The following is a 26,477-nucleotide window of genomic DNA, read 5'->3' on the forward strand; positions in this document are numbered from 1 at the left end:
AACTCCCCCCTGTCCTGTTCCCTGAACAGCCAAACCACCCTATTGAGCTGTTGCTTCTATGGTCCTCTGTGTCAAACAAAAGCAGGCCAGCCTTCTGTGGACCTGTTGACTTCCCAAGTCGAGCCACTCACTCTCTCTGTTCTCTCAGCACCACAGACACCTCCTTGTTCCACTTTGCACGTCCTCCTAATTATCTGCTCCTCCATCTGTTTCCTCCATCAGTTAGGGGCTTTCTCAGTGGCAGGAACTTAAAATGCCTTATTGATCTCTGTTTACCCAGGACACAACGCAGGACCTGACACAGAGTAGATAGATACCTAAAGAGAGTTTGAGCACAGGATGGAAATTTAGCAGCTAGCTCTCTATTCTGCTTTGAGTTCTCTGGGTGGGTCTTCCTTTGGGACCTAGGGCATGTGTTCCCATGGCTGAGATGACTGAGATGGTTGGTTGCATTTAACAGCTAGAGAGAGCTGCCTGCCTGGACAGTGAAGGCCCATTGTGGGTGCCCTGCTTTTTCTTCTTACCAAGCACTGGGGATAGTGACTACTGTGTGGCCAGCAGAATTTTCATGAACCACCATGAATTCTTAATATGACCTCATTGTTATAAAGAATAAATGTGTCTAGAATCTAGACTCTAGATGATTCATGTACTGGCCAGAATTCTTTACAGCTGTGACCTGAAGCTGTGAATACAAAGGGGTGCAGAGTCCCATGGAGGAGGATCCCACAGACCTCTATACAGCTGTCTGAATGGCCTTTTCCTGTTTACCAAGGTGGGACAGGAGCCAAAGCCAAGTCAGGCCTGGCTGTTCTTCAAGTCAGGTGTTTGGGGGTGCAGTGACAGATGAAATTGCAGCTCAGAACAGATGCTAAGCTCTACCCTGAACTCTTTGCCTGGGGTTTCCTTTGGTGAATGCTGGAGCGGCTCTGATTCTCTCTCACCTTGCCAGCCCCACTGGAGGACAATGCTGCACAGGAGTTGGAAGGAGAGAAGCTCTGGCCTGATCTTTTCTGCATGACTCATTCTGGGTCTCCAAGTCTGGAGTCTCATCTTTTGGTGGAGGTCGAGAGCTGCCCTTGTCTCTGCTTTTGTCTTCCTCAGTTGGAAGCTAACAGCTGCTCTTCTCTTTTGGTTAGAAGGCAAGAGCAGAAAGTTTAAGTCTCAAAATGGGACAGGGGGTGGACAGTGGTAAGGGAGGGGAACACTCCAGGGACCTAGGGCAACAGGCAGCCAGCCTGGAACTGCTGGCTCTCCCAGTCTTACAGCAGCTGCTGCATTGCTTCCTGTTCCCCGTGCCCACGTTCTTTCTGTCCTTTTCAGCCATCCCTTTCTTACAGCTAGTGAAAGCCCTGTCAAGACTATATTCTTGGCTGGTACAGATCCCCTGATGCCTCTGGTTCCTGGGATGCTGTGCTTGCCCTCCCCTTGGGGAACTGAGCAGGAATATGGGGGTAGGGAGGGCAGAAGGATGGGTCACATGGTTGTCATTTCCGCTTGCCACTGCCTTTATTCTTCTCAGCATCTAGGGGCAAAGGCTCAGCTCCATTTGTACTCCCTAAGGCCCCAGGTATATGGTTTCTTTGAAAAGTGTTGATGAGGTGGCTCTGACTTGGTAGGGGTGGGGTCTCTGGGCATGGCCCATCTGTCCCTGATTGTGTTGGTGCAAATGATAAGAGATCATTTCTGGGAAGATTGCCACACTTTTCACCCTTGGGACCCACTTTTCTGAGTTCCTGGTAGCCTTGAGTTAGAGCCAAGTATCTTGTTCAGGGAGCATTGTCTTTGTGACATTCTGTTTTCCCAAAGCTCCACTAGCTTCCCATGGTGTTCACTGGCCCAGGACCTTTGGACAGGTACCTCCCAGTGTATCCAGACTGCATTGGTCCCCAAGGTATGTGTATATGTTCCCTAATTGGGAGCTGGACATTTTTTTTGGTAGCGGCACATGTGGTGCTCAGGGAGTAATCCTGCTGTATACTCAGATCACTCCTGGCTGTGCTCCAGGGATTGACCATTTGGGATGCCAGGGATTGAACCTGGTTTGGCCATATGCAAAGCAAATGTCCTACCTTCTGTACTCTTTCTCTAGCCTCCTAAGTGATTGGCCTTTTTCTGCCTCCCCAAGTCACCTCCCTGATCTTTTAGTGTCTTAGCCTTTGTTACTCCACTGTACCACCCCTTTTGGGAAGCCATCCTGATGACATCTTTCAGCCTCTGTGGTCTAATGCTGCTTCTAGATACTGATTCTTGAGTCAAATTTTCAAGTGTTTGATTCTGCTGTTAAACTTCCCTTTGGTGCTGGGGATCAAACCTAGGTAGAATTTAGAGTCCCAGCCCCTGTACACAGTTTTTTGAGGGGAGGTCTCCCAGGCAGTGCTGAGAAAGCATGGGGGATCACTCCTGGCAATATCTGGCCAGTTGGGCTAAATGGCTTAGTGTTTAAGGGACCTCCAGGGTACACCCAGTGGTCCCAGAGGTCAAACTGGGATGGCACGTGCAAAGCAAATATCCCTGACCCCTAAACTGTCTCTTAGCCTCTGTAAACATTTTGAGGTTTCAGTAGGACCTGAGTTTCAGAAATGGAAAAAGAGTCAAATTGGATGTCTTTCTTGGGGCTATTGAGAAGTCAGAATTTGGCGAGAGAGACTGGTAGGAACCCTATTGCTGGACAGGGGTAGGTGGAATGGAAGTGTGCAGTGGTTTGGCATATTCCTAGGCTCAGAGGTAGTACAGGATTTCCATAAGCAGGGGGATCTGTTGGGGCCTGTTTCCTTGATTGGAGTTGGACCCCTTGTAGAAGTATTTGACTTTCGCAACTTGTTTCCGGTGCCCATACATGGAATCTGGTGGTCTAAGTCCCACAGAGGAAGGGGCCTAACCAGGTAATCATTTAACCTTTCAGGTTCTTGGATTTAATTAGTTTTTTTGTTTTTGTTTTTGGGTCACACCCAGCAGCTCTCAGGGGTTATTCCTGGCTCTGTGCTCAGAAATTGCTCCTGCCAGGCTCGGGGGACCATATGGGATGCTAGGATTCGAACCACCATCTGTCCTGGGTTGGCTGCATGCAAGGTTAATGCCCTACTGCTGTGCTATCTCTCTAGCACCCATATTTATTTAGTTTTTTTTTTTTTTTTTTGGTTTTTGGGCCACACCCGTTTGACGCTCAGGGGTTACTCCTGGCTATGTGCTCAGAAATCGCCCCTGGCTTGGGGGGACCATATGGGACGCCGGGGGAATCGAACCGCGGTCCGTTCCTTGGTAGCGCTTACAAGGCAGACACCTTATCTCTAGCGCTACCTTCCCGGCCCCTAGTTTTTATACTGTCATCCCAACCCTAGCTTTATATCCTTTTATAAAGACTTTTTATATTTATTATGAATCATACTTTTTGTATATATTTTGCAACTCTATACTTATGTGCTTTTTTCTTTTTTTGATTTTTGGGTCACACCCAGCAGCTCTCAGGGGTTACTCCTGGCTCCACTCTCAGAAATCACTCCTGGCAGGCACGGGGGACCCTACGGGATGCCGGAATTTGAACCAAAGACCTTCTGCATGAAAGGCAAACGCCTTACCTCCATGCTATCTCTCCGGCCTTCCTTTCTTCCCTTCTTCCTTTCCTTTTCCTCCCCTTCCCCTCCCCTCCCCCCCCCCTTTTTTTATGGCCATACCCAATGGTACTCAAATGTTACTCCTGGCAGGCTCAAGGGACCATATGGGATACTAGGAATCAAACCCTGGTAGGCAAGGCAAACACCTTACCTACTGTGTTACTATCACTTGTCCTCTCCCTTTTTGGGGGAGATGGATCACACCAGTAGTGTTGGGGGTTGCTCTTGACTCTGTGCTCAGGAATCATTTCTGGTGGTGCTTGGGGACTATATGGGATGCTGAGGTCGGCTGTGCACAAGACAAGCATCTATCCATTGTTCTGTCACACTGGCCTTTATCTGGATAGTTTATTTTATTTATTTTTTTTCTTTCTTTGTTTTTGGACCATACCTGGTGACCCTCTGGGGTTTCTCCTGGCTCTGTGTTCAGAAATTGCTCCTGGAAGGCTCAGGGCCATATGCGATGCCAGGAATCAAACCCAGGTCTGTCGTGGGTCAGCCACGTGCAAAGCAAAACACCCTACCGCTGTGCTATCTTTCTGGCTCCTATAAGTAGTTTTCTGTTTTCTGATGTAACTTATATCAGTTAAAATATGAACTTTATAAAGGGAAATCTCTTTAGATAACTATTTCAGTTAAAGATAATGTCTTTTTTATTTTTTTTGGCCATACCCAGCAGTGCTCAGGGCATACTTCTTGGCTTGTGCTCAGGAATCACTCCTGGCATACTCTGGGGACCATATGGAATGCCAGGGATCAAACCCAGGTGGGCCACATGCAAGGCAAATGCCCCACCCACTGTGCTGTCGCTCCAGCCCATGTGTCTTCTATATATATATTATATATATAAAAGACTGTCTTAACTATCTTTTTGTTTTTGTTTTTGTTTTTTTTGGTTTTTTCTGTTTTGGGGTTACACCCGGCAGTACTCAGGGGTTATTCCTGGCTCCAGGCTCAGAAATTGCTCCTGGCAGGCACGGGGGACCATATGGGATGCCGGGATTCAAACCGATGACCTCCTGCATGAAAGGCAAACGCCTTACCTCCATGCTATCTCTCCGGCCCCTGTCTTAACTATCTTAATCATGTCCTCCTTGTCCTTTTTGCCAAGATCACATTATGATTCTTACTTCATTTATATCTCTGCAGCTGAATAATGAAGAGGTGCCAGGAACTGACCATCCCATTTTGCAGGTGCAGAAGAGACTAACAGATGGTGGAATTTTGTTTGTTTGTTTTGGTTTTGGTTTTGGTTTTGGGGCCACACTCGGTGTCACTCAGGGATTACTCCTGGCTCTGTGCTCAGAAATCACTCATAGCAGGCTCAAGGGACCATATGGGATGCCCGGGATCGAATGCCGGATCTGTCCCAGATCATCTGCATGCAAGGCAAATGCCCTACTGCTGTGCTGTTTGCTCTGGCTCAAACAGATTGTTCTTACCTCCTGATCTCTCTAATACTTTTACTTGTATTACTTGATGGGTGGTTAATGGCCCAGTAGATTTAGAAGACCTCTGTACTAGAGCTGTTTGAAAAGTGGCTTTATTGGTGCTGGAGAGAAAGTATGGAGATAAGGTGTTTGCCTTATATGCAGAAGGACAGTGGTTTGAATCCCGGCATCCCATATGATCCCCCAAGCCTGCCAGGGGCGATTTCTGAGTATAGAGCCAGGAGTGGCCCCTGAGCGCTGCTGGGTGTGACCCAAAAACAAAAACAAAAAAAAAAAAAGAAAAAGAAAAGAAAAGAAAGAAAAGTGGCTTTATTGAGGACAAGGAAATGTTTGGACATAGGACCCCACCAGGAAAGTAAAATCTTGGGTTTATTCTTTGACCAAGCCCACCAAGGTCAGCTTGAAGCTACTTTTGTGTCTTTGGGCAGGTTTAATAGTTCTCACATACTGTGCATGCTATATCCTAACCATGCCATCTCTTTCTTTTTTTGTTTTTGTTTTGTTTTGTTTCGTTTTGGGTCACACCCAGCAGCGCTCAGGGGCTACTCCTGGCTCTATGGTCAGAAATCGCCGTCCGGCACGCTCGGGGGACCATATGGGATGGTTGGATTCTAACCACCATCCTTCTGCATGCAAGGCAAACACCTTACCTTCATGCTATCTCTCCAGCCCATGCCATCTCTTTCTAAAATTCCAGGGGCTCCTGTGTCTTTTGATTGCTTAGTCAACAGGATTGCTCTCCAGCGCATTTCCCTGCAAGGGCAGGAGAGCTGGTGGTGGGCCTGCCATAGGCCTGTCTGTGGTGGAGCAGGTGGGAAACAGACTGCTGGGACAGGAAACAGCAGCCCCACCTTCAGAGATACTGAACAGACAGGCCCTCCGTGGTCATTGATCTCTGCTGTTTCTCAGGCTTCAGATCAGCCACCTGCCATCTCATTCATCTCATTAACAACACCTTCACGCCGGGCGGTGGCGCTGGAGGTAAGGTGCCTGCCTTACCTGCGCTAGCCTAGGAGACGGACCGCGGTTCGATCCCCCGGCGTCCCATATGGTCCCCCAAGCCAGGAGCGACTTCTGAGCGCATATAGCCAGGAGTAACCCCTGAGCGTCACCGGGTGTGGCCCAAAAACCAAAAAAAAAAAAAAAAAAAAAAAAAAAACAACACCTTCACATTTTCCTCCACTGTCTGGTTCTGAGGAGGCAAGAGCCAGCCTCTGCAGTAGTGACAACTACCACTCCCAAAGTGCTTGGGATGTTTATAAATAGAAAGTGAATTGCCATTAGTTTTGTCGAAAAGACAGTTTTCTCTCCAGATCTATATGATCTTTGAGTTGCCCCTGGTCTCATACTGCATGGTGGTCTCAGCCAAGGAGTCTGTCCCTTGTTCCTTAAAGGAGAGAAGGAAGAGTCCCCTCACTACTACTCATGCACATTTTGATTTGCATATTCAATCTTAGAACATTCTGTCTTCATACTTAGGGCTAGCTCCTGCTGCCAAATGGGGGGGGGTTGGGTTTCCTTCAGCATAAAAACCTGCCCAAGGGGCTAGAGAGATAGCATGGAGGTAGGGTGTTTGCCTTGCATGCAGAAGGATGGTGGTTAGAATCCCAGCATATCATATGGTCCCCCGAGCCTGCCGGGAGTGATGTCTGAGCATAGAGCCAGGAATAACCCCTGAGCACTGCTGGTATGACCCCAAAACAAAACAAAACAAAACAAAACAAAACAAAAACAACAACAAAAAAAAAGGTCAAGAACAGGCTAAGACAAAACCAACTCACTGTGGGCATCTTATTTTAGTGGTCTGTGTTAAGCCTTCACCTCACTCAGCCTTTGCCCCTGACCTACCAGAGAAGAGAGCAATTTAGGCACTTGGAGCCAGGATTTGAAGTTTGGCCTTTGTGATTTTATTATTGCAAATCTCTTGTTCTGGTTGTCCACTATGTGTCAGGTGGTGGGCAGATGTGGCTGCAAATTATTCAGGTGGGGCTTGTGGGCTTATGAAGTGGCTTTGGAAACAGAGTGAGTTTATTTTTGTTGTTGTTTTGATCCATACTTGATTACTCAGGGATCACTTTTGGTGAGACTCAGGAAACATTTGTGGTGCTGGGAATTGAACCCATGTTGATCACATGCAAGGCAAATACTATAGGCACTGTGCTCTCTCTGACTGCGTACTGTGTGTTTTGTGCACTTACCTGAATTTGGGAGCAAGAATACCCCGCACTCTTCCCCACAATCTTTGTGGACTGAGAAATGGCTGGTGGGATTCTTCGTGTTGTTCTCCTCCTTTTCCTCTTCCTTCTCTTCCTCTTCCTCCTCTTTCTACTTTTCTTTTTCTCTTCTTTCTCCTTCCATTTGGGGGGGGGCACACCCAGTGACACTCGGGTTATTCCTGGCTATGCGCTCAGAAATCACTCCTGGCTTGGGGGGCCATATGGGATGCTGGGGGATTGAACGATGGTCCCTCCTAGGTCAGCCGCTTGCAAGGTAAATGCCCTACCACTGCGCCATAACTCCGGCCCCTCTTCTCCCATGTTTTGAAAACTGAATCTCTATGAAATATAATTACAAAGTTGTTGATGATTAAGTTTCATTCATACAGTATTCCCAGTACCCCTCCCAACCCCCCACTCTACCTCTTTGGTAGACTTTCTCTTTTTCTCTCCCTCCCTACCTCCCCCCCTTTCTCTCTCCCCTCTCCCTCTCTTCCTTTTCTCTTCCTCCCTCTCCTTCTCCCTGCCCTCTCTCTTCTCCCTCCTCCCTCTCTTTCCCCTTGGGCTGAGGGAACTGTCATCTAGCTCTGCTTCTCCAGGGTTAGGGCTGCCCATGACACCCTGGCAGGTGATCCCAGTTGTTCTCTCTGTCCCCACTCCCCACCATTGTCTCCATGATTGCTGACATTTACACAGGTAGAGGCAGGTTGCTTCAGTCTTCATTGGACCCTTCCTGCAGCCCTAGAAGGTTAGAGAGATTCTGATTTACTGATATTGAAAAATGAATGTTTACTGAGGTTGAAAAAGCATAGTGCTGGGCCCGGAGAGATAGCACAGCGGTGCTTGCCTTGCAAGCAGCCGATCCAGAACCTAAGGTGGTTGGTTCGAATCCCGGTGTCCCATATGGTCCCCCGTGCCTGCCAGGAGCTATTTCTGAGCAGACAGCCAGGAGTAACCCCTGAGCACCGCCGGGTGTGACCCAAAAACCAAAAAGAAAAAAAGAAAAAGCATAGTGCTGCCAGGACCATTACAGCTGACATTGAATACATAATGTGCCTCTTTACTGGACTTGGATGGTCTTCAGGAAGCCCTCAGGCCCGGAGCACTGGACAGCCTCTCTGGTAAAGGCCCTCCATCCCAAGACTGACATGTAGAGATAGTCCTGACCTAAGATGGGGATTTCTGTTGTCCAAAGCCTCTCAGAGAGGGTTAGTCTCTGGTTTTTCAAGCAAGTTTGTGTGTGTGATAAACACTAAGGATAGCACACAGCAGCTTATCTTGTCTCCATCTGCCAAAGTTCTGCTTTGACCAGAGCTGCTGTGTCATTTCTGAAGCCTTAGGCATGGCATGGTCCAAATGGACTGAACTGACTATGTACTGACAGAACCCAGGGACCCTTCACCCCTAGTTGGACTGTGCTTTGGTATGGGCCTTTGTCATCCAGAGACCACCCCTTCCTGTCAGGCTGGGCTGCCTGCCCACAGGCCCACTAGTTGTGGGATCCATGTTTATCCTTAAAGTTCTATAGCTCAGACAGCAAGCTTTCTTCCATTGTCTCCCTGAACTATACGCTTCTGTGGTTCATTTGCTTGTCTTCTGTTCTCCATCTCCCAGGTCTCTTCCTGCCCTTCCTATCCCACTGCAGGTCTGATGTGGACCATGCTGGCATGACTGGCACAACCTGCCTTATACCCAGATTAGAGCATCTCCTTTCCATGTTGCAGTTCTTTAGGCCCCGAATCACAGACTCATTCAATTTGTTCTGGGAGGCAGTTGAATAGGGGTTTTAGGACATTCCACAAAATGTGGCATTTGAGAATATTAGAGCACTGCACCCTGGTGCTACATCCTTTGCAACCTACTGTTTGCACTGTGGGCTTGGGAGTATTAGAGTTAGGCTGACACCTCTTTAGAGGGAAGAACAAAGAATCTGGTATCTGGTCAGCCAGGGCTTTAGGAGACTTGGACACCTGACCAGAGCTGCTCTATAGCTACTAGGGCCCCATCTTGCACAAGAATCTGTTCTACTCAAGTCAGGCCATACCACTCGAAAGGGTCCCCTAGAGCCTACATGGAGAATAGTATGTGTGGGGGGAGAGTGTCTGTCCATGCATGTGTATATGCACATACCACCTGCCTTCCAAGTAGCAGTGGCAGCGTGGCTGAAAGGAAGCACCAAGTGTGGAGTGCCCTACCCCAACAGAGTGTGTTTGTATGTGAGTGTGTGCCTGTGGGAGAGGTGTGAGTGGGAGGGGACGGCAGTTCTGCTCCGGAAAAGCCTGCCACTTTCTGTTTTAAAGGGCAGAGTCTGTGGTTACTCTACAGTTTTGATATGGGCATTTCCCCTGGTCTGGTTCTCCTTACATCCTTGCAAACTGTCATTTTAGGCTAAGTCTGATTTCCAATTGTACTCAGAGTTTCCCTTCTCCCTGTTTCTAATACCTCATGTTTTTGAACTTCCATCTCTTATTGTTGGATCTTCCCTCTTTTGGGCACCTCCCTTTTTCCCTAGTTCATTCAGTAAGCTCTGGACATGCCACATGGAGAGAGGAGCTCTGTACATAAAGTGTCTTGAAGTGTCAATCTGGTAACTGAAACGGGGCCTTATTTTGGTTTCTAGGGAGAGAAAATGGAGCCTGGGTAATCTATAGCCTCTAGCTAGGGTTTAGAGACAAGAAACTGTTGTAACTTAGCTAGTATGGAGCTGAGAACATAGGGTAGAAATGGAGTGATCATTCAGAACTCCTTGGTGAAGATCCTGGAAGGCCATACGAGCATGTTTTATCTGGACTGGCAGCAGATCACCAGAGGAGAAACTGAGTAAGTTCCAGAATGATCAGGGCAAGATTTTCTAAATACTCAGGAGACCTAAGAAGAATGGCTGATTGATCAGAACTAAGAGGTAGGGCAGCTGGCAAAAAAAAGTTATATCCTTGTGGCCAGATGGGTATCTGAGGGCACAGAAACAGGGTTAGAATCGATCATGTTGGGCCCGGAGAGATAGCACAGTGGCGTTTGCCTTGCAAGCAGCCAATCTAGTACCAAAGGTGGTTGGTTCGAATCCCGGTGTCCCATATGGTCCCCCGTGCCTGCCAGGAGCTATTTCTGAGCAGACAGCCAGGAGTAACCCCTGAGCACTGCCGGGTGTGGCCCAAAAACAAAAAAAAAAAAACAAAAAAAAAATCGATCATGTTGGACCAGAAGTGTCCCTGATGAGCTGTCCCCTGTAGATAAGGAAGAGCTGTGGCTAGAGTGCCTGGGGATTTGGCCCTTAGAACTTTCCAGCCAGGGCTTTGTGCATTTTGGCTAGAGGAGCTTCCAGGGTAGGTGATGCATCTTCAGGGTAGTCAGGCTAAGAGCACTTAAAGAGATGCTGGTACAGAAATTCATCTTGTGGCTCAGTCAGACTTCTTCAAATTGACCCCATTCTTTTTGATATGGATCATCTTGGCTAGGACAGGGATAGTGAAGTTGTATGCTATAGAGTCCCAGGCTCTCAAGGCCTGGAAGTCAGGTAAGGGTGAATTAGAACCAGGAGCCAGCACCAAATTCTTTCTGCCAGAATCTAGCTATTAGGATTTCAGACTCAGCAGCCCTGTTCTGGTGCTATCACCTTTCTTCATAATACATTGAAGATAAGTGGAGCAAATACTTGCCATTCTTCTGGCCACTCCTAGAACAGTTTGACTTACTTTTTTGTTTGGTGGAGGAATGCCTTGTTATTCAGGCCTTGTTTCTGGCTCTGTGCTTAGGGATCACTCCTCAAGGGGTCTGCAGGGTGCCAGGGATGGCAACCTAGGTCAGCTGCATGCAAGGCATTGTCCTCTACAATAGCCCCTAGTGTGGCTTTCTAGTCTGGACCTTGTCACCTCAGAGTCTGTACATGTTTTCGATTATACTGCGTTGTTTTTTTTTTTTTTTTTTTTTTTGGGCCACACTTGGCAGTGCTCAGGGGTTACCCCTGGCTCTGCGCTCAGAAATCATTCCTGGCAGGCTCAGGGGACCCTATGAGATGCTGGGAATCGAACCCGGGTCCATCCTGGGAAGGCTGCATGCAAGGCAAATACCCTACCGCTTTGCTATCACTTCCCCCAACCCCAGCCATATATATGGCTTTGTAGAAAACTCAATCAGACTCTATTTTTTTAGAAACAGAATTTTGAGAAAGTGGAGGACCTACTTAATGCTATCTCCATAGTTCGTGTCCGAAGCTGATGGTCTGCCATGATGTGTATCATTCATGCTGACAAGTCTGTACTGTGAAGGCAGGAGAGCTATGGGGGGCTGGATCTTTTGCTGTGACTGGTTTGGGATGTCTGGGGGATGTACCAGTTCTCTTGATGTAAGTTTGGTTTCTTGCATGGATCCTGAGATTTTTTTGGGCCTGCATAGTCCTACCCTTGGCTCTTTAAAGTTTTCTGTGTGAAGGCTATTTCAGGAAGTGGCCCCACAAATAAACCTTGAGTCCGTGTTCCTCTTTTTAGAGCCCAGCTTTTCCCAGATCAGTGACTTGCCTGATTTCTCAGTAATGGAAGGGAAAAAGAGGCATCCTTCCCCACTCCAGATCTCTTAGCTTTTGTCCAAGGTCCACCCATTTCCCAACTCTGTTACATAATTTGGAGATTCTCTAGGTTTAATGCTGCCCCTTGAGGGGGAATGGGAATGAGGGTGAGAACAAAGCCTGCCCTTCTTTCACCTGGCTTGGCGCTTAGTCTGACTTGTCCTCTTTACTTTCCTTCTAGTTGACATTCGAGAAATCAAGGAAATTCGCCCAGGGAAGACCTCACGGGACTTTGATCGCTACCAAGAGGACCCTGCTTTCCGCCCAGACCAATCACACTGTTTTGTCATCCTATATGGAATGGAATTTCGACTAAAGACCCTGAGCTTGCAAGGTGGAAAACACGGGGTCAGAGGAGCTATGGGGTGGGGAAGGGAGAAGTCATTTGTACTCTTGTACTGCCAGCTCAACTACTGACCTATTGCTTACAGCTACATCTGAGGATGAGGTGAACATGTGGATCAAGGGCTTAACTTGGTTGATGGAGGACACGTTGCAGGCAGCCACCCCGCTGCAGATCGAGAGGTGAGAACCACCCTTGGCTTGGTACTGTTAGGGAGACACATTGTCCTGATGCTTCTTGCTGACCTTCTCCAGGCCTGGCTGGAGAAACAGACTCATCTTTTGTTTCTTTCCACAGGTGGCTCAGGAAGCAGTTTTACTCGGTGGATCGGAATCGCGAAGATCGGTAGGTAGAGCTGTGGCTTAAACCTAGTGTGCGATGAATTGGGAAAGCCAGACCATTGGTTATTGCCTTATAGCAGCTACGTAAAGAATAAGAGGATTCAGGAAGCTGCCTCAGGCAGAGCTGGTTCAGGGCAGGTATTTCTGGCTCAAGTAGATTTCCAGTGCGAGAACATAGGGGCATAGGCTTTGTGTCTTGCCAGTATGGACAGAGACAGGAAGTGCAGAATTAATGGCTCTGGGTGTCCTAAAGTGAGAGTCAGGGGACCTGTTGTGTCTGGAGAGGAAAGACTTGAGGCTCACAGTTTTGAGCAGATAATGTGAAAGTCAGAAAACCAAGGAAGATGGGGTATAAGAAAGATTTAGAGCAGAGTTGAGAATGACTGTAAGAAGGGTGGGGGTCACTAGAAAGTGACTGAAAGGGGAAGGTCTCTGGGAGAAGCACATTGGAGGATGTCTGGGGTCCACTTGGACATGTTCTATTTTATGATGCCCTTTGGTTTCCTTTAAGTAGATTGAGTAGTTTGGAGAAGAAATTGAGAGCTGGAGCATGTAGATTAGAGGTTCCTAAATTTACTGGTCCTGCTGCCCCTTTTTCAGGGGGAAAAAAAAAAAGACTCAACACCTCTATAGGAATTTAGATTTTTGAGTGCTGCCAGGTGTGGCCCAAAAACCAAAAAAAAAAAAAAAAAAAAGGAATTTAGCTTTTTTAACGGAGCAAATAAAAGGGCCTCTCATTGCTCTTATGGCTACTCCTGCCCACTTCCCCCAACCCAATGGAACTGGGGTCGGGGAACATGGTAGTGCCCACTTTGGGAAACACTGGACTGTTGATGATCCTGAAGGGCACGTACTGGAGGACATCATGGAGTGAGTGCTGTAAAAAAATGGGAAGAGGCCCAAGAGGTCAGAGATTGGGAGACAAAGAGGATCCTGAAGGTGAGTTGAGGAAAATCTCAAGGATAGTTTGAGGAGCCCCAGCTAGATTTTAGCCAGGCCAGGCCTGTGAAGTGTGATAAGGGAAAGGACTTAGCAGTATTGAGGTGATTAGTGATCTGGGGTGGGCTGTGACAGGATCTAGGAAGGTCTCAGGGCATCAGGGGGTATGGACAATTCCTTCAGCCATCCCTGTGAGGTAAATGCACACAACAGTTTGTTGGGTTGTTGGTAGCCAGGCATTCACCAAGAATCAGGGCTGATGCCTGTGCAAGAGGGAGTGTCCCTAGAGAGTTTGATGCTGCCTACCAGGTTCTTGGCTTAGAGGATGAGAGGGGGCTGCTCTCCTGTCGTCTCCCTGACACTACCTTCCAGGAATGAAAGCCTCTCATTCCCCTCTCCTCGGTCCCATTAACAGGCCCAGCTGAAGCCCCTAGTTCACATCCCCAGAGGGATACAGGGGTGCTGCCCTTTCAGGGCCCAGGAGAATACCTTTTTCAGTATGATCGTCTCCTCCTCATGCCAGAGTTGTTGAGGCCAACTCTCCCATCACCCAGCAGTAATGATTGTAGATTCTATCCTGCCTACATCTGTCCTCAGGGACCATCCGCCACCTCTGGGTATTGAGAAGTCAGATGCAGTGCAGCTGTGGGACGGAGGCTGTTGTTTTTCATAGTCTGACCCTCATGCCTGACCCTCTCCTGAACCTTGACAGTCACTGGGGCTTTCCTTTGCTCAGATGAGAAAATCAAGGGGCAAAAAAGGAAGGGACATCCATTCTGCTCCAGTCTTGCTCCTAGGACTCCGCTCCCACAGTAGTGTTGCTTACTTGTCCAGCTCCGGGTAGACTTAGGCCACTGGTCAGAAGTCACAGAAGTCATAGGTGATCCATTGCGATGTCTTTCTTTCCTTAGTATATCGGCCAAGGATCTGAAGAACATGCTGTCCCAAGTCAACTATCGTGTCCCCAACATGCGCTTCCTCCGAGAGCGGCTGACGGTAAGGCTTCCTGTGTCATGTGCCAGAGGATCAAGGAAGCCAGGTTGAGAGCCTGACACGTCCTCCCCACCCTCTTGCAGGACCTGGAGCAGCGCAGCAGTGACATCACCTATGGGCAGTTCGCTCAGCTGTACCGAAGCCTCATGTACAGCGCCCAGAAGATGGTGCATGAGACACCTACCCCCTACAGCCCTCATCCCTGCTCTCACCCCAGCCCTAACCCCGCTTGCCTCAGCCCTGCAGCCCTGCTTTGGGGCTTTGGGGTGCCATTTTTCCAGCTCTTCTCTTGACGCCTGCCCTTATATGCTGCCCTAGCCTTTCTTTCTGAGAACCCCTTTCCCATATGATCTCTAAGGGCTCTCGCTCTGACAAGATTCTATCTTCTGCAGATGGACATCCCCTTCTTAGAAGCCAGGATTTCAAGGTTTGGTTTTAAGTAGGGGGGTGGGATCTTCCTTGGGCCCGTGGGTGATTCCTAGTACAGGTGGGAGGTGTGGTCCTTGCATGAGTGAGCTGTCTCAGATCCTGTTGGCAACTCTACTGGTGGAGAACTGGGTTCTACCCTCTACAGAGTGCCTTGTTGTATAGCCTTTACTGCCAGCTGTCCCCCAGGCACGTCCCTTCATTCTTTCAGGACAGTAGAGCAGTCAGAGCCTGGCCAGATGTCCCTTTCTGAATTCCAGCAGTTTCTTCTTGAGTACCAGGGGGTATGCAGCGGCTTGGGCTGGGCTGGGGCTGAAGGGCGTTGGGCTCAGGGCCTAGAGCAGGGGCTTCATATGCTTCTCCCTCTTTGTTCCCCTTAGGAACTGTGGGCAGTTGACCGGCTGCAGGTGCAGGAGTTCATGCTAAACTTCCTCCGAGACCCCCTCCGAGAGATCGAGGAGCCGTACTTCTCTCTGGATGAGGTGAGCCCGCCCTTTCTCTCCTTCTCAGAGAGAATAAATGGAGCCGAGCAAGAGCGCTGGCCTTCTTCTCTAGCTACAAAGCAGCCTGTCTTCTCTGATAACCCCACGCCACTGTGTTATAACCTTCCACTTTTGCTTCTGCAGTTTGTCACCTTCCTGTTCTCCAAAGAGAACAGTGTGTGGAACTCGCAGCTGGATGCAGTGTACCCAGACACCATGAATAACCCTCTCTCTCACTACTGGATCTCCTCTTCACATAACACGTGAGTCTCCCATCCTCCCTGTGAGGATGTGAGGGAGGGGCTGGCCCAACCCCTTTGACTCTGGTCCTCTCTCCAGGTACCTGACAGGAGACCAATTCTCCAGTGAGTCTTCCCTGGAAGCCTATGCCCGATGCCTGAGGATGGGCTGTCGTTGCATTGAGTGTGCGTAGCACAGAGCTGATATGGGCAGCAGGGAGGTGGTGTCAGGCCTGCTCACTTGACCTCATGTTGAACTCATGTTGCTCCCCAGTGGACTGTTGGGACGGCCCTGATGGGATGCCAGTCATTTATCATGGACACACGCTTACCACCAAGATCAAATTCTCTGATGTGCTTCATACCATTAAGGAGCATGCCTTTGTGGCCTCAGAGTAAGTAGGGGATGGGGAAGCCATGGGCCCCTAGCTTGACTCCAGTTCTCTCTCATTGACTCCTATGGCAATGGGTTCCTCTGCCTTGTTTTTGATCCTTTCATTTGCTTGAGCCATTTCCTTGCAAGCCTCCCTATTCCTGCATTCCCTAGCCCGCCCCCTTCATGGTGCTTTCTCTTTAGCCTGTGGAATAGTCATGCTTCCCCAAAATAAGTATAGCCGTAGCCCTGGCCACAGTCCTTCCTTTTCTTCTCCCTTCACATCCCATGTCCCATTCTGTGGTGGCTGTGCACTTCTCCTGTAATCACTAGTCTCTTCCCAAGTCACAGTCGCTGTCACAAAGGACTCTCCAGTAGCTGAATTGCGGAGTTTCTTCTCTTCTCCCTTGCTGTCTCCTGATCTCTTGTACTGCTTTTTCACCCTCCATAAATGACCAACCCTGGGAACTCCTCTCTGTACTTTCACTCCTTGGTCTGTACTGAAACTCCAGCTCCCTCCAGCTCTCAGAACCTACCTCTACTTTGTTTTAGCTTCCCTTTAGACTATAGGCCCATGCTTCTGACCACAGCGCTCTGAGAGACTCCTTGGACTGAGCCTTGAAAAGTCCTGCAGAATTACAGATTCTGTCTCAGCACACTGATACAGTCCCTTCCCGTAGGTACCCAGTTATCCTGTCTATCGAGGATCACTGCAGCATTGCCCAACAGAGGAATATGGCCCAGTACTTCAAGAAGGTGCTTGGGGATACACTCCTTACCAAGCCTGTGGACATTGCTGCCGATGGACTCCCCTCACCCAACCAGCTCAAGAGGAAGATTCTTATCAAGGTAAGCCAGTAGGCTTAGAGGTGTGGGGTCCACTTTCCCATGCCTCTCCTAGGCAATTGTGCTAGCAGTCTGGCACTCTAGGCCTGGTGAGGAAGCAAGAGACCCTAAGACACCTGGCCTCCCCCTACAGCACAAGAAACTGGCTGAGGGCAGTGCCTATGAGGAGGTGCCTACATCCGTGATGTACTCAGAGAATGACATCAGCAACTCCATCAAGAATGGCATTCTCTACCTAGAGGACCCCGTGAACCATGTGAGCACAGGGCCAGTGGGACCTAGCACAGTGGAGCATGCGGAAAGGGCCCTGGCTCACAGGCCTGTTGTGTTCTCTCCCAGGAGTGGTACCCCCACTACTTTGTCTTGACCAGCAGTAAAATCTACTACTCTGAGGAGACCAGTAGTGACCAGGGCAATGAGGATGAGGAGGAGCCCAAAGAGGTGAGGGGCTGGCCCAGGGTTGTGGGCTGGGCTGGGGTCACAGTGTCTGAAGGCCTTTGCTGTTGCCCTCCCCCCTCACAGGCCAGCAGCAGCACAGAGCTGCACTCCAATGAGAAGTGGTTCCACGGGAAGCTTGGGGCTGGGCGGGACGGGCGGCACATCGCAGAGCGCCTGCTCACCGAGTACTGCATCGAGACTGGGGCCCCCGACGGCTCCTTCCTTGTGCGCGAGAGCGAGACCTTTGTGGGCGACTACACCCTCTCTTTCTGGTAACCCATCCCCAGAGTCTGTTCTCCAGAGGGCGTTAGGCCCCGCTGCCCACCCCATTCTGTGGTTGCCATGAAGTCACTCCTGCATGGCCAGCCGAGAAGACAGACCTCATCTCCTTAGGGATTTTCTTCCACCTCCCCCTTTGAAACTGGCACCTCGCTTAGGGGTTATACTGGGTGTTCAAGGCTCTGGCCTGCTTCTCACTGCTCCCCCATCTTCCCCCAGGCGAAACGGGAAAGTTCAACACTGCCGAATCCACTCCCGGCAGGATGCTGGGACCCCCAAGTTCTTCTTGACAGACAACCTTGTCTTTGACTCACTCTATGACCTCATCACACACTACCAGCAGGTGCCCCTGCGTTGCAATGAATTTGAGATGCGCCTCTCAGAGCCTGTCCCACAGACCAATGCCCATGAGAGCAAAGAGTAAGGGAGGAAGGAGACAGTTGGGAGCCTGGGGGGATTTGGTAGGTGCTTCCTGGGCTTTATTCACACCTATCCTCAGGTGGTACCATGCAAGCCTGACCAGAGCACAGGCTGAGCACATGCTGATGCGGGTCCCTCGGGACGGGGCCTTCCTGGTGCGGAAGCGAAATGAGCCCAACTCCTATGCCATCTCCTTCCGGTGAGGGGTGTGACCTGAGGGTATATATGTGTATGGGGTGGGGAGGGTGTTCTGGGTTCCCCCCAACCCTTTGTGATTCTTCTGTCTTTATCCAGGGCTGAAGGGAAGATCAAGCATTGCCGAGTCCAGCAGGAGGGCCAGACGGTGATGCTAGGCAACTCTGAATTTGACAGCCTGGTAGACCTTATCAGCTACTATGAGAAGCACCCGCTGTATCGTAAGATGAAGCTGCGGTACCCCATCAACGAGGAGGCACTGGAGAAGATTGGCACAGCTGTGAGGACCCACTGGTTAAAGGGGCATGGCAGGCATGGGGTCTATGTACCAGTGCAGTCCCCTGATCTGAGATGCCTAGAACGCACCCCCACCAGTCATTGGGTGGTTTGGTCTTGGAGTATAGAGCCCCCTTTAGGCTGCTTAGGTTTGCTGGGATCAACTCTGTAGGTGACAGGACAGTGCACTAGAGGGAGTGGCATCTGGCTATGCCTCCGTATAAGATGGGAGAGCCCTGAGATCAAAGGGGTTAAAGGGGATTATTGCTGGAAACTGGTACACCTGAGTCAGGTCAGGGTGAGGAACTTTAGGGGTGAGCCTGATGAGGAAACAAGACCCATAGGACAGAAAGGGCTCTTCGAGTGGCCATGGGTGGCGGGGAGAAGACTTTTCCCCATGGAGAGTTGGGTCTCCATGGTGGATAGGAAGAGAAAGTACTTTTAATTCTGAGGGTAAAACCCTCAGAATAAGTGGAGAAAAAGTGGTTATGGCATCAGGCCCTTCAGGTCATTCCCACTGACCTGGTCACCAGAGCAGGCGGTAGTGGAGGAAGCTCCTGAGTTACTGGGCTGGTGCATGGGGAGCTCTGGCCCTGCTTCATCTTCTCTCTCTGTTTCCAGGAGCCTGACTATGGGGCCCTCTATGAGGGACGCAACCCTGGTTTCTATGTGGAGGCAAACCCTATGCCAACTTTCAAGGTATGGCCCTTTCCTCTGGACACCGGAAGCTAGGGAGGATCCCCAGCTGCTTGGGGCTTGCAGGTCTCTGCTTGTGGCCCTTCTGTGGTCTTGGTGGAAAAGTGGCATTTGTGGTTTTCGAGGCCTTCGATGTTGTGAGACACTTGTGGTTTGGGTACAACCACAGCACTCCTGGGGCCAGCCCACCCACCCCCAGGCCTGTCCTTCTTTTTGCCTTTTTCTCTTTTTTTAAAAATAAATAGAGGCCACTCTTGGTAGAGCTCAGCCAGGTAAGATGAGTAGTGTTGGTGGCAACCCTGGCCAGAGATGGGGGAGGTGCCACTCAGTGCCAGGGATGGAACTCCTCTTCCACTTTAGTGCTCTCCTTGCCCCCTCACTTATTCATTCACTCATTCCCTTCAGCTGCTTGGATCCTGGGGAGAGTCTTCTCCTACTTTCTGGTGACTACATGGGTCCAGCATGGGGACAGAGGCATTCAGGGCATCGAACAGAGACACTCCTTTTCTATGCTCTCAGCCCAGACTGCATAGGCTAGAGTCTGAGTTCTCTGGGGACCCAGCCAGGGGCTGTAGATTCCACCTGCATTAGGAGGAGCGAGTGTGACTGAGGACCTGAATCTGTCCTGCTCACATCTTCCCTGGGACAGGGTGAGGACAGGAATAGCACCGTGGGGAGCCTTGACAAGGCAGATAGACCTTGACCTAGGTGGGGTGTTCTTTGTTCTTGTAGTGTGCCGTAAAAGCCCTCTTTGACTACAAGGCCCAGAGAGAAGATGAGTTGACTTTCACCAAGAGTGCCATCATCCAGAATGTGGAGAAGCAAGAAGGAGGCTGGTGAGTTTGGTCCCTGGCTCCAGGGGTGTGCTGGGCTGGGGTCCACAGGGCAGAGGTGCTTGTCCTGGTGTGGGGGGTTCCTATCCTGTATGTGTGTCAGCTATGTGTGCTCTGCTGATGGGTGGAACCATGACAAAGGAAACTATTTGTGTGAGGTTGGGGTGTTAGTTGGGGATCAGCACCCGGTGGTTCTCACAGGTGGCGGGGGGACTATGGTGGGAAGAAGCAGCTGTGGTTCCCGTCCAACTATGTGGAAGAGATGGTCAGTCCTGCAGCAGCCCTGGAGCCTGAGAGGGAGGTGAGATGGGGCCCATGGGTGGTCAGGGTTCTCATCCCCAGATGCTCTTGTGCACATCCCCACCTCACCCAGTGCCAGGCATGCACACCCGTGCCAACCCTGGTCTTCTGCTTACACACATCACCTGGGTCTCATCACATGAATGCTCAAAATATACCTTTGTCCTACATGCATGTACACAGCAGACATGCTGACGAGCGCCCCCCCCCCTTCCCCGGGGCTTTGCTTTCTACAGCACTTGGATGAGAACAGCCCTCTGGGGGACTTGCTGCGGGGGGTCTTGGATGTGCCGGCTTGTCAGATTGGTGAGCCCCCTCCCTTTTCTGTTGCCCTTAGGGCCTGGGTCTCCTTTCCAGCCTCTTGATGCTTGAGGAAAGCTGACAGTAGTTACATTCCAAAAGGCTGCCCTCACTCTGAGCTTTACCTTTTTTTTTTTTAATACCCCTTTATGCCCTAGGCACCCTCCATCCCGCTTTGACCTCTGCATGCTCCCCCTATACCATGCACTATAGCCGATACTGGTGCTGACTCTCATTCATAGGGGGTTAGGTCATGTTTGTGACAGGCTTGGAGTTGGGGTTGGTGGGGTGGCCCATGTTCGAGGTGTAAGCCAGTCAGACCAAAGCTTGAGCCCTGGCCTATCGCTCCCTGCAATGACTAGTCTGAGCTGAGCCACCTCTGCTGTAAGTAGACCTGGTAGGGCAGCGTCACCTCCCTCCCATCGGGAAAGAGAAGTTGATGAGATGTCCTTGAGTGGTGCCAGGGCGTCTGGAATGGGGACATGATGACACCCATGACACTCCTTTCCTCTCCTAGCCATTCGTCCTGAGGGCAAGAACAGTCGGCTCTTCGTATTCTCCATCAGCATGGCCTCGGTGGCCCAGTGGTCTCTGGATGTTGCTGCTGACTCACAGGAGGAGTTACAGGACTGGGTGAAGAAGATCCGTGAAGTGGCCCAGACTGCAGATGCCAGGGTGAGAATCAGCCAGAGGGTGAGAAGGTTCTAGGTGGGCAGTGTGTGAATCTGATGAGTGGTTGAAGTAGGAATTCAGATGCCATAGTCCTGCATGCAGTATGCAGATGGCGAATGGGTTTGAGGTGAGCGTGGACCTCTAGGTACTCAGCCTATGGAGTAGTTGGCTGCACAAGCAGAAAAGTGAGTCCTGGGCAGGAAGCAGTGGGGACAGTGCAGTGCCCAGATGTAGAGTAAGGTGGCAGAGTAGAAAGAGGGCTAAATATTGGGGATGTGGGTGATGAGGAAAAAGGTAGAAGGGGTACCTTGGCATTTATTATACTGAGGGCCACAGAAGTGAAGACTAGGGATTCTCACTTGAAAATGCCTGTTGGATTAGGCAGTAGCAGTGATATTGGGAAAGGGGCATGGGCCAGGCTTTGATGCTGGCAGCTGGTGTGGGCACACTGTTGTGGGGCTACCAGACTAATGGATTTCTGTCTCCAGCTCACTGAGGGGAAGATGATGGAGCGCAGGAAGAAAATCGCCCTGGAGCTTTCGGAACTTGTTGTCTACTGCCGGCCTGTTCCCTTCGATGAAGAGAGTAAGCTGGCAACATGGGTGTATGCTAAAGAAACCATGTGGGAGGGGGCCGGAGAGATAGCATGGAGGTAGGGTGTTTGCCTTGTATGCAGAAGGATGGTGGTTCAAATCCCGGCATGCCATATGGTCCCCTGAGCCTGCCAGGACCGATTTCTGTGCGTAGAGCCAGGAGCACTGCTGGGTGTGACCAAAAACCAAAATAAATAAATAAATACCAAATGGGAATGGCCCCCTGCATGAAGTGTCCATAAGAAATGTTTAGTTCCTTTACACAGGAGTGCAGGATCTAGATTCTTAGGCACTGCCTTGCAGGTAAACTCTGTAAGTATTCTCCCTTTGCCATAGAGATTGGCACAGAGCGTGCCTGTTACCGGGACATGTCATCCTTTCCGGAAACCAAGGCTGAGAAATACGTGAACAAGGCCAAAGGCAAGAAATTCCTCCAGTACAACCGGCTGCAGCTCTCCCGCATCTACCCTAAGGGCCAGCGGCTGGACTCCTCCAATTATGATCCTCTGCCCATGTGGATCTGTGGCAGTCAGCTTGTTGCCCTCAACTTCCAGACCCCAGGTGAGATGGTGGTGCCTTAGCTCTCGGGTAAGGATTGTAATTGGGACGGCACATCAAGGGACACTTGAACTGAACCCATATTTGCTGCTTCCAGATAAGCCCATGCAGATGAACCAGGCCCTCTTCATGGCCGGTGGACACTGTGGCTATGTCCTGCAGCCCAGCACCATGCGCGAGGAAGCTTTTGACCCCTTTGACAAGAGCAGCCTCCGAGGGTTGGAGCCCTGTGGCATTTGCATTGAGGTGGGGCTGCCCACCTGAACCTCTGCAGGGGACAGTTACTCCCCTTGAGATTGTTTAGCTCCCCTCGAGTTTAGTTGGTTACTTTGATAGAGTGGGACCCTGACATTGCTTTGAGACCAAGGAAGATTTGACTGTCTCTAAGCCTCCACTATAAGGTGGCTTCTTTGTGGCACAGGGCTCACTGTAGCCCAAGCTCTTGTACCCAGTGTTGTTATTGTAGAGTTATGTAGAGTGCTATATATGAGGCCAGGCTGGGGTTGCCATTGCTGGCAAGAGAATAGTAGCAGGTTAGGCCTCAGGTGAGCCCAGGGCCTGTTCCGGGAACAAGATGGATGGCTCTTACTAGAACCAACGGGGCATAAACTGGGAGTCTGCCGTCTCAGGGTCTTGGAGCTCCCTCTTGTTAGTTCTTAGTTTCAAGCACTTCCTACCTTGCTAGCTCCTACCTCCTCTGATGAAAAGACTGAGGAGCTGAGGAGAGTCCTGTGGGAGTGAGAATTGAGAGAGATGAATTCTGTGTTTGTGCTACCCAGAGCGGAGTGTTCTGTTTTCTTTCCTAAGGATAGTTAATTGATAGGTTTGCATGTGAAGAGATTAGATTTAACATGAAATGGTTTACATTTAGGCTAAAACTAATTCAACCAAATGAAATTTTGCTGGCACCGTTGCTTTTTGGGTCTTCCTGCTGCCTTCAGGGATATAAATCCTTAGGACCCAGCAGAGGGCGCCCTGCCTTTGTGTACACTGAGGTCTTGCTCAGGAAGTTAAGCCGAGACCCATTTTTGCCTTTCTCAGGTGCTGGGGGCCCGGCATCTTCCAAAGAATGGTCGGGGCATTGTGTGTCCCTTTGTAGAGATTGAGGTGGCAGGAGCTGAATATGACAGCACCAAGCAGAAGACAGAATTTGTAGGTAAGTCTTTCCCACTCATTGGGGGGTGGGGGTGGGGGGGTGAAGGACCCTCCTCACCAGTGAGTTTTTCCTCCCCTGCCAGTGTCTGAGGCCTTTTTTGCCCTTTTACAGTGGACAATGGACTAAACCCGGTATGGCCGGCCAAGGTTTTCCACTTTCAGATCAGTAACCCTGAATTCGCCTTCCTCCGTTTTGTGGTGTATGAGGAAGACATGTTCAGTGACCAGAACTTCCTGGCACAGGCCACTTTCCCAGTGAAAGGCTTGAAGACAGGTGAGGTCCCTGCCTAGAGGTAGTGTCCACACTATGATCTGGTGTGGGGAGGGCCTATCCCTTGTTCGGCGCCCTCCTGGGCTGAGGGCCAGGCTCTCTTCCTAGGATACAGAGCAGTTCCTTTGAAGAACAACTACAGTGAGGACCTGGAGTTGGCCTCTCTGCTGGTCAAAATCAACATTTTTGCTGCCAAGGTATCTGCTGGGGGGGGGGGGGCATGGGAACCTGTCACCTCCTGGTGTACAGTAGAGGCACTGTGCCTGAACCTACCTGTGTTAAAGCAGGAGAATGGCGACCTCAGTCCTTTCAGTGGCACCTCCCTGCGGGAACGCGGCTCTGATACCTCAGGCCACCTGTTTCATGGCCGGGCAAGGGAAGGCTCCTTCGAAGCCCGTTATCAGCAGCCATTCGAGGACTTTCACATCTCCCAGGAGCATCTCACAGACCATTTTGACAGTCGAGAACGAAGGTGAGAGGCTGGTGGATGGGCAGCTGTTTGCTGCAGGGAGGAGTGCTGTGGGAGAGATGGCTCCCAAGGGAGGGAGGAGATATTCCCTAAGGAGAATAGCCAGAAGTGTGGGCTTCATCTTCTCGGCCCCATGCAGTTAGGAATACTCTTCTTTCTGTCCAGGGCCCCACGAAGGACTCGGATCAATGGAGACAACCGTCTCTAGGTGTGCCCAACCTGGGAGAGCAGCAGTGCTGCGTGCCTGGTGGATGGCCATGACCTGGGTCTTGCAGCCTGGAGCCTGCTTCCAGCAGTGGATGCTAGACAAAAACCAAGCCATTAATGGGATGTGTTACTGTCGGGGCCTCATGCCCCAACTCTGGGTGAAGGCAAAAACTGTCTTGTGTCTTGCACTAAGCACATACATCTGGCCCTGACTTTTGGAGATGGAGCTTTCCATCCTGTAGACCAGGACCCCAGCTGCAGCCCCTTGGAGAGAGGCTGACTTGCTGGCTGCACAGGCAGCTCTGCACAGCCATGGACATTCCTGAACATGGACAAGGAGGAGCGGCAGCCTTGCTGGGCCAGGGAAATCTAGTTTACATTGTCCTGTAGCTTTAAAATCACAGCCGGGCAGGCCGGGAGGGTAGAGGCCACAGGGTTGTGCCCTGGAGCCAGAGCAAGGAGACAGGCCTGGCCCGTGTGGAGAGGGCTTCGCCTACCCGAGGAGGACACAGCACAAGGGCACATTGCCCCTGGCTGGGATGCCACCCAGCCGGAAAGATACAGGGGATCATGTTAAAAATAGCAGTATTATTTTTCTTCTCAGTGGTATTGTAACTTAAGTTATTCACTCCTGCTCCCACTCTTGGAGGGAACCTTGGAGCAGTGTGGCAGGTGAGCTGCCTGCCATTAGGAGGGGGATTCTGTTTGCAAGGTGAAGAGCCCATCAGGACTGGGGCACTGGGGAGGAGAAGCGCTCATCAAGCCTATTTCTCTAAGGTACAGGAGTTGAGAGGATACCTGCACTTGTGGAATGGATCAGACAGGCAGTCAGGTGCTCAAGGAGGCTGCTGGGCTTACGGCATAGCAGTTGCTGTCTAGCTGGTAAAGGATACAAGGAGAGAGATGGAGAGGTGGGGAAGGCAGCCCCCACCTTTGAGCAAAGGCAGAGGCTGGGGTCCAGGCCTCTGGGCACAAATGTGCCTCACAGCATAGCCAACATCCAGCACACACAAACCTACTGCCCATGCTTGGGCTCAGGGTTGGCCATCTGCTACTTCTGCTGCCCTCTGAGGAATCTGACTGCCAAATAAATCATCCTCATGTCCTTTTCCTTTAATGTGTATGCTCTTGCGGGGCCTCGGGAGAGCCGGCTCTTGAGAGACTTTGGAAGGACCAGTGACTGGTTAATGTGTCTGCAGATCTAGTGGGAAGGAAGGTTTGGTAGCTTCCAGGTCAGATTCAGCCTTCTAAAATTTGGCAGAAGTGTGAACTCCCACCCTACCCTGGCCCACCTATTGAGGTCTTAGCTGGGCATTTGCAGCTTACTTGGATGTGAACTCATATTTCTGTAGCCTCCAGCTTTTACATGCTCCCCTTTCCAGTCCCACTGATATCTGTCTAAAATATGATTGCAGTCAAGTGTAGGTTGCTGGGTGCTGCTCCCGTTGCTTATTTTAAATATTCAGAATCTTTGCACCAGACATTTCAACTCAGCATAGTTGAAAAGGCCCTTCCTTTGCTGGTATTTTAGTAGGCTTTGCTAGCACATCTTAGAATAGTTGCCCAAGAGTGGTTTGGTGGACAGGTGAGTGGAAACAACAGCAATAAAAAGCCATCCATGGGCCCGGAGAGATAGCACAGTGGCATTTGCCTTGCAAGCAGCCGATCAGGACCAAAGGTGGTTGGTTCGAATCCCGGTGTCCCATATGGTCCCCTGTGCCTGCCAGGAGCTATTTCTGAGCAGACAGCCAGGAGTAGCCCCTGAGCACCGCCGGGTGTGGCCCAAAAACCAAAAACCCAAAAAAAAAAAAAAAAAAAAAAAAAAGCCATCCTATGAGCAGGCGGAGTAAAGCCAAAGTTTCCAAAACACACACCCCACCCCGCCAATGGTGGCAAGAGATGAGGCCAAATGCAATCAGATGTTTTTCGTTTTTATAGGATCCACACCTTTTATAGTGCTGGGACTCAAAGTCAGGGCCTTGCATGTGTTC

General features: G+C 50.4%; 1 protein-coding gene across 3 annotated transcripts in view; it reads left to right on the plus strand.

Annotated features, from left to right (window-relative positions):
* The window catches only part of PLCG1 (phospholipase C gamma 1), a 38,549-nt gene extending 13,911 nt beyond the window's left edge, over positions 1–24,638 (plus strand). Inside the window, exons 2-32 of one of the 3 annotated variants that reach the window (XM_049779132.1) lie at positions 12,024–12,176; positions 12,274–12,367; positions 12,483–12,530; positions 14,377–14,461; positions 14,542–14,625; positions 14,851–14,885; positions 15,096–15,168; positions 15,265–15,366; positions 15,511–15,629; positions 15,706–15,791; positions 15,880–16,000; positions 16,659–16,827; positions 16,958–17,080; positions 17,164–17,265; positions 17,347–17,534; positions 17,761–17,961; positions 18,041–18,160; positions 18,256–18,436; positions 19,054–19,131; positions 19,861–19,964; positions 20,163–20,262; positions 20,498–20,567; positions 21,079–21,236; positions 21,722–21,818; positions 22,163–22,387; positions 22,482–22,630; positions 23,426–23,540; positions 23,652–23,813; positions 23,919–24,007; positions 24,095–24,282; positions 24,445–24,638. In XM_049779132.1, the coding sequence (XP_049635089.1) occupies positions 12,024–12,176; positions 12,274–12,367; positions 12,483–12,530; positions 14,377–14,461; positions 14,542–14,625; positions 14,851–14,885; positions 15,096–15,168; positions 15,265–15,366; positions 15,511–15,629; positions 15,706–15,791; positions 15,880–16,000; positions 16,659–16,827; positions 16,958–17,080; positions 17,164–17,265; positions 17,347–17,534; positions 17,761–17,961; positions 18,041–18,160; positions 18,256–18,436; positions 19,054–19,131; positions 19,861–19,964; positions 20,163–20,262; positions 20,498–20,567; positions 21,079–21,236; positions 21,722–21,818; positions 22,163–22,387; positions 22,482–22,630; positions 23,426–23,540; positions 23,652–23,813; positions 23,919–24,007; positions 24,095–24,282; positions 24,445–24,487 (3,662 nt within the window). In that variant the 3' untranslated portion in view covers positions 24,488–24,638. Of the gene's footprint in view, positions 1–12,023; positions 12,177–12,273; positions 12,368–12,482; positions 12,531–14,376; positions 14,462–14,541; positions 14,626–14,850; positions 14,886–15,095; positions 15,169–15,264; positions 15,367–15,510; positions 15,630–15,705; positions 15,792–15,879; positions 16,001–16,658; positions 16,828–16,957; positions 17,081–17,163; positions 17,266–17,346; positions 17,535–17,760; positions 17,962–18,040; positions 18,161–18,255; positions 18,437–19,053; positions 19,132–19,860; positions 19,965–20,162; positions 20,263–20,497; positions 20,568–21,078; positions 21,237–21,721; positions 21,819–22,162; positions 22,388–22,481; positions 22,631–23,425; positions 23,541–23,651; positions 23,814–23,918; positions 24,008–24,094; positions 24,283–24,444 lie in introns of those variants that run through there. The other 2 variants (XM_049779133.1, XM_049779134.1) reach the window with 2 other exon arrangements.
* Positions 24,639–26,477: the final 1,839 nt, after the last annotated feature.

This window comes from Suncus etruscus, chromosome 9 (assembly GCF_024139225.1).
Source record: "Suncus etruscus isolate mSunEtr1 chromosome 9, mSunEtr1.pri.cur, whole genome shotgun sequence".
Lineage (NCBI taxonomy): Eukaryota > Metazoa > Chordata > Mammalia > Eulipotyphla > Soricidae > Suncus > Suncus etruscus.